This window comes from Tribolium castaneum, chromosome 8 (genome assembly GCF_031307605.1).
Source record: "Tribolium castaneum strain GA2 chromosome 8, icTriCast1.1, whole genome shotgun sequence".
In the NCBI taxonomy this organism is placed as follows: Eukaryota; Metazoa; Arthropoda; class Insecta; order Coleoptera; family Tenebrionidae; genus Tribolium; species Tribolium castaneum.
In genome coordinates, this window is record NC_087401.1 from 11947535 (window position 1) to 11954401 (window position 6867).

The 6867-nt window shown below is 33.8% G+C and overlaps 2 protein-coding genes across 4 annotated transcripts in view; both read left to right on the plus strand.

Moving 5' to 3' along the window:
- LOC659728 (uncharacterized protein) overlaps positions 1-2476 on the plus strand; it is a 102568-nt gene extending 100092 nt beyond the window's left edge. For both annotated transcript variants that reach the window (XM_015981120.2, XM_008193734.3), the window contains one exon: positions 1212-2476. In XM_015981120.2, coding sequence (XP_015836606.1) covers positions 1212-1984 — 773 coding nt within the window. In that variant the 3' untranslated portion in view covers positions 1985-2476. The remainder of the gene's footprint in view (positions 1-1211) is intronic.
- A 2690-nt stretch (positions 2477-5166) lies between these two features.
- LOC659653 (ubiquitin-conjugating enzyme E2 G1) lies at positions 5167-6854 on the plus strand. 2 transcript variants are annotated; one of them, XM_064358507.1, is made up of 6 exons: positions 5167-5391; positions 5446-5513; positions 5887-5989; positions 6045-6142; positions 6192-6370; positions 6421-6854. In XM_064358507.1, exons 2-6 carry the CDS (start codon positions 5468-5470, stop codon positions 6496-6498), a joined length of 504 nt encoding a protein of 167 aa, XP_064214577.1. In that variant the 5' UTR covers positions 5167-5391; positions 5446-5467; the 3' UTR covers positions 6499-6854. The 2 variants fall into 2 exon arrangements, with proteins under 2 accessions (XP_064214577.1, XP_064214578.1); XM_064358508.1 differs by lacking the exon at positions 5446-5513 and having other exon boundaries at positions 5167-5359.
- Positions 6855-6867: the final 13 nt, after the last annotated feature.

Sequence of the window (6867 nt, forward strand, 5' to 3'; positions counted from 1 at the left end):
TTTGATAGATCTAGATGGGCTAATCAATTTTCAGTTAAAAATTTAAAAAAAAAATCTGGCTAAAGTAACTCCTTTCATAGTTTATTTTTTGCATACAGTGCAGTCTTAGAAAAATTTAGTAGATCCAGATAGACTAATAGCTTGTCACAAATATCTAGATGGGTTATTAAATTTTTATAAAGTTATATGAGATAACAGTACCTTTTGATTTAAAACCTTGATAGATCTAGATGGGTTTTTAATTTTCATATAGATGTCTGATAGATCTAGATGAGCTCATCAACTTTCATCTAAAAATTTGAAATAACAAATCTGGCCAAAATTACTCATTTTATAGTATATTTTTTACAAAAAGTGCAATCATAAAAAAATTGATAGGTTCAGATGGGCTAATAGCATGTCACAGATATCTAGATGGGTTATTAAATTTTTATAAACTAAAATGAGCTAATAGTGCCTTTTGATATAAAAACTGGGTAGATCAAGATGGATTTTTTAATTTTCATATAGAAATTTGATAGACCTAGATGGGCTAATCAATTTTCAGCTAAAAACTTGATAGAAGAAATCTGGACAAAGCAAACACATTTTATAGTTAATTTTTTGCATAGAGTGCAATCATAGAAAAAAATCATAGATTCAGATGGGCTAATAGCTAGTCACAGATATCTAGATGGGTTATTAAATTTTTATAAAGTTAGATGGGCTAACAGTAACTTTTGATATAAAAACTTGATAGATCTAGATGGCTTTTTAAATTTTCATATAAAAGTTTGATAGATCTAGATGGGGACACCAATTTTCAGCGAAAAATTTTAAAGAAAAAATCTGGCCAAAGTAATTCATTTTATATTTATTTTTTGCATACATAAAAGAATTTGATAGATTCAGATGGGCTAATAGATTGTCACAGATATCTAGATGGGTTATTAAATTTTTATAAAGTTAGAGGGGTTAATAAATTTTCAGATACAAATTTGATAGTTTTTTATTCATATTATGCAATCATAGAAAAATTTGATAGATCCAGATGTGCTAACAATTTTTGATATAATTGTAGATCAGTTTTTAATTATCATATACATACATACATAAAAGTTTGGTAGATCTAGATGGGCTAATCAACTTTCAGGCAAAAATTTGAAAGATCTAGAGGAACTTTTAAAGTATTATCTAAAAGTTTCAGAAATCTAAATGGATTTTATTTTCAGGTTATGGGAGCATTGCGCCCAGGACGACCCTAGGCAAAGCCGTCACCATGGGCTACGCCATGCTGGGCATCCCCCTCACTCTTCTATACCTCTCCAGCATCGGCTCAATTCTCTCTCGTGTAGCCCGTGGTGTTTTTTCGCGCGCCCTCTGTTGCTGTCTTTGCTCAAATTGCGGCTATTGTTGTTACGACGAGAAACGAATGGCCGAAAAAGAACGAAGAATGAAGAAAAAGCGCCAACAAATGGAGCTCCAGCAACAAATGGCGCTCCAAGAACCATTCTATGTCCGTTCTAACTCGATCCACAACAGTCTACACTCCCCTATAAGGGACGGTGGGGTGAAGGAGATTGATAGTTTGAGTACTGACAACGAATCAAAGTCGTCAATGCATGGATTGAGCATTCTGGCGCCGATTCTTCTGTGTTTGGCCATGATGTTTATCTACATTTGTTTAGGGACTTTCGCTTTGTACAAATTGGAGAACTGGTCGATCCTGGATGGGTTTTACTTCTGTTTTATGAGTCTGACGACCATTGGATTCGGCGATATGGTCCCTGGGAGTGACCCATTTGGGCGCGAGTCGAACACGACCATATGGTTCTGCTCAATTTACATAATGTCAGGGATGGCGTTGACGGCAATGTGCTTCAATGTCGTCCATGACGAAATCGTCCATAGATTGAAACATCAAGAGAAAATCGCCCCAAAAGTGAATTCGGCAAGTTATGCCGACGATTTGAATTCATCAGATCCGTACAACATGACGTCATGACAGTTCAATCCGCAGAAGAACAACACGTTTTATCACAGGAATTTGACAGAAGAGACGCTTTTAAGTACGGGGACTCCCACGCTAGAAACGCCGAAAATACCCGAAGTGTTAGAACCGGTGATGACTGGAGTTTACACTGTGCCGGAATTACCCGAAGAGAACGCGGAAGACAACACCGAAATGTAAACATATCACGACCAAAGACAATTAGAATTTTCTTCCCACTCCCCCGATTATAATTGTTAAACTAAATTAACTGTTAAACTGTAAATAATTAAGATGAATTACTGATGTCTAATAGATCAAACTGTAATTTCGAATTTGTAAATAAATTAGCTGTAATATAATAATCACGAGACATTCTTTGTACTCTGATGATGAATTCCTATGTCGTACGAAACGCTCTACTGTCTAGGATGTTTTTAATTCTATGTATGTAAGACTGCGGTGAATGTAAAATTTGTATAAATGATAATAAAATTCTTTATTACATGTTTTTTTTTCTTTCTCGAGGTGTGGAAACTAACAATTTAAAACACTGAACTTGTCAGATACATGTTGTAAAAAATTGCTTCAATTGTGAATGTCAGGCCAAATAAATGATCCCATTTCGTAATGGAAGCAAAACTATTCATAAGTGTTATGAAAATTAAACGAGACAGAAAATTGTTTCGAATATTAAAATAAAAAATCCAGAGCTGAGATATAGTCGGTTTAGTTTGAAATATTTGGGTTATAAGCGACATACTCTTAAGAGAAGCACGAAAATAATAAGATGCCATTAAGCGGAACAGAGCAGAAAAAATTTCTTTCACAAACCACTTTTACTACCAAGTTTAGAACATATTTTCTCGGTTCCTATTAAAGACAATGAAAAGGATGAATAAAATAAAACAAAATATTGTTTTAATGATAACATTTAGGGTCGGTTTATTTACAGAAAGCGATTTAAAATTTAATTCGAGATTAAACAATTTTTTTGTTAGTAACATTTTAAGCCTACTTTTAACATATAAATCCAAGATTATAAACACTATTTTAAAACGTTTCCATAGCAATGTGTTTTAAATTAAAATGTTCCAATAAAACAAATTTTGAACAACACTTACGCGAAAACGCTTAAAGTTCTCGGGTGTCTAGGTATGCAACTCGCATACGCTCGTTGCATAACGACAGCTCTCGAATTTTAAGCTTGTGTTTTCGCACTCGTATTATTAACTATAAATTACCTACCTATTTTAAGTTGCTATTTAGTTTGCATTGACAAAATCGTCAAATTAATTGCCATTAAAACAAATATTTTTAAGTTTTTAATTAACTTTAACTTAATATTCATTAGTCTAACTTTGTGACATAAGTATTTCGGTTTTAGTGTAAGTACAACCTAGTAGTAGAAATATTATTTATTTCAACTACCTAGCAATATTTTGTAAATTACACTAATTTATATTTTTTTCCTATTACCAATTAATACTTATTTTGTTTTCTGTTTACTTACAAAAATATATGACACATTTATCTATCACGTCTAGTTTTTTTTAACATATTCACTATAAAACTCGCTATAAATATAAATGTTATGTATGATAGGAATTTTGTAAAAAAATGAAAAAAGTATCAGTTTTTTTCCCATGAAATATCTTATCTACTTGAACAGATTCATATTCTTTCAGTGTTTCATAGGAGTTACAAACAGCCATTGCAGAATTCCAAAAATTCCAGTTGAGAAAAAGAAAAGCAATGACTTTTGAATTTGGCAATGGATCTGCACGTTAGTTTGACTCTTCCGGAAAAATTGTTGGAAATAATTTCTGACTTGTGAAAGTAGAACATGATACTAAAGGCATATTACCTAATTTAAATACTGCGTTTATTGACGAAATTCCAAAATTAAAGCAAGAATTTAAAGCGCAAATCAGTGATCGCATTTTTATTTTGACGTTATTTTTAGTTTTTGAATTATTTCGAAAAATCAAAAATTGGTAACTTTTGTTTTTATTTTTTAAAGCGAAAGCCAAAAGAACTAGACGAAGTAGGACATTCTTGGGGCACTTTTTTACAACAAATCTAAATCTGTGATCATCCAAGACGTTCTCTTGATAACACTCAACTTTGATTCGTGAAAAAATTGTTAAAAAAGTTTTGTTAAAAATTTGTTTCAATAAAAATTTATATGATTATGTTACGACTAATGTGTAAACTAGCTGTTAAGTTTGTAAACTAGCCAAAGCATTAGCTATTTTAACATAAAACGCACTTTCAAATAAAATAGCGGCTAGTTTACAAACTAGCTAATAACCTTGGCTAATTTACTTGACAGATAAAATGGTTTATAAATTTTACAAGACTTTCTCTGGTTACTATTAAAACCGTATTTTCTGGTAACACAAGTTATACAATTTTTTAGCTAGTTGACAAACTAACCAACTCACTGGGCTAACTTATGTGAATAAATTGAAGTTATGAAATCTTGTTATATAAACTAATTAAAACAATGGATATTTTATCTTGTTTTTAAACCACCCAACTTACCAACCTTCTGACAACTCGGACTTACAATTAATAAAATGCGAACATAAAATTCCATTTTATCTTTCAAGTAAATTAGCCGAGGACTGTAGGTACTCTACATACTAGCCGCTATTTTAGTTAAAATTGCATTTTCTATTAAAATAGCCAACGGTTTGGCTAGTTTACAAACTAGCCAAGTTTATACATTAGCCGTAACACTGGCCAATGCTTTGGCTAGTTTACAAACTAACCAACTAATTTACAAACTAACCAGTTAGTTTACAAACTAGCCAGTTAGTTTACAAACTAACCAGCTAGTTTATAAGCTAACCAGTTAGTCTACAAACTAACCAGTTAGTTTACAAACTAGCCAAGTTTACACATTAGCCGTAACACTGACCAATGCTTTGGCTAGTTTACAAGCTAGCCAAGTTTATACTTTAGCCGTAATAAATACAAGGTAAGGAAAAACACAACAAGAAACAATAGAAAAAAATAACTTATTATTCAAATTATTATTATTATTATTATTATTCAAATTATTCAAGAGCTGAATATTCACAATAATGCCTCTTCAACTCTTCTATCTTCAAAATTAAAAACTACTACTGTTTAATAATTATTTGGTCAGCAAAATAGACAGACCCTTTTGAAACTAAAGCAACCTATTTTATTTGTCATGCGTCAAAATTCGTCGAAAATCGTAAAATTCTCGTAAACTCCAAAACTCTCTTTTCAAAAGTCGCACACTTCAAATTTCCCGCAACCGGGCGTAGATTTCTTCCCTTCCACCCGAGACTAGCACCCGTCGGCCATAATCCAACCCCGGACGCAAACCAACACCAACATACCATATGTTTTTAGGTGACTCAAATGATCCAATGCGGTCCTATTTGGTAGTAACACCGGCCATCTTTTCCCAGAAAACTGTGTTTGTTTCTTAATTTTAGCTCTAAATTAAGTTTGTAATTAATGTCAGAACCACAGTCAGCCCTTCTACTAAGAAAACAGCTAGCAGGTGAGTCACGAAAACGATTTAAATTCATTCTTTCATCGCCGACAAAGCACAAAGAAATACGATGCCATCGACACCAAACTCGGCCCGAAATCCACAAAACGATCAATTATAACCCCAAAATTTCAACCCGACACGACCCCGGCCACATGCAGCCACCCACCCCCGAAACTTGGGGCCCCCTGTCGGCGAATACACCCCAACCGACGCACCTAACCCCTCAAACACGGGGGGCCCCCACGATTCTAACCCCAACTGTCAAAAAATCTCTGACATTTGCATCCCTCATTTCATGAAAAATTCGTGAAAGTCGCTCGTACGAGCGATGACCTTAAGGTCGTGTTATTTTAATAATGAAGTTTTGGTTTGTTTCCAGAATTGAACAAAAACCCCGTCGAGGGCTTTTCTGCTGGGCTAATCGACGATAATGACATTTATAGATGGGAAGTGCTAATAATCGGCCCTCCGGACACGCTTTAGTAAGTTTTTTAATCGTTAAAAAAATTTGAGGTTAGGAACGCGAATGTGTTGCAGCGAAGGAGGTTTCTTCAAATGCCACCTCTATTTCCCCAAAGAATATCCACTCAGGCCGCCCAAAATGAAATTCGTGACAGAAATATGGCACCCTAACAGTAAGCAACCCCCAGGGGGGCTCACAGAATTAATTGAGTGTCATTTTAGTCGATAAAAATGGCGACGTGTGTATATCAATCCTACACGAGCCAGGGGATGATAAGTTCGGTTATGAAAAAGCGTCAGAAAGGTGGCTGCCAGTTCATACTGTAGAGACTATTTTAATATCCGTTATTTCAATGTTAGCCGACCCAAACGATGAATCACCTGCGAATGTCGATGCTGCGGTAAGAGAAAAAATAGCGTGTGTATCACTTGACTAATTGGGGAATTCCAGAAAGAGTGGCGGGAAATGTACGGCGAATTCAAACGAAAAGTAGCACGATGTGTCCGAAAGTCCCAAGAGGAATGTTAGTACATTAAACCAATTTCACAAAACGGTTTGATTCTTAATTGAAAAATTCGCATTTTTTATATTACCTGGAATCGAGTCCGTTGCTTTTTTCTTAATTTTTTTTCACGATCTCAAAGAGAGTCGGATTTTTCTTTTCAATAAAATAATATCATTCAAATTTCTGTGGGTCTAATTCAAGTTTTCAGCGTGAATGTGGTATTGTAAAACGAAAAGCGATCGTCAAGATTCAAATGTTGTCTTAATTGTAATACTTAAGACATTTGTCGAAAACACTACTTGTAACTGCTATTAGTTTATGTAAATTTCAACTGTAACACTGTAGGAATCATAAGTTAAGTAAATTTTATTAATAAATCTATCGTTATTAAT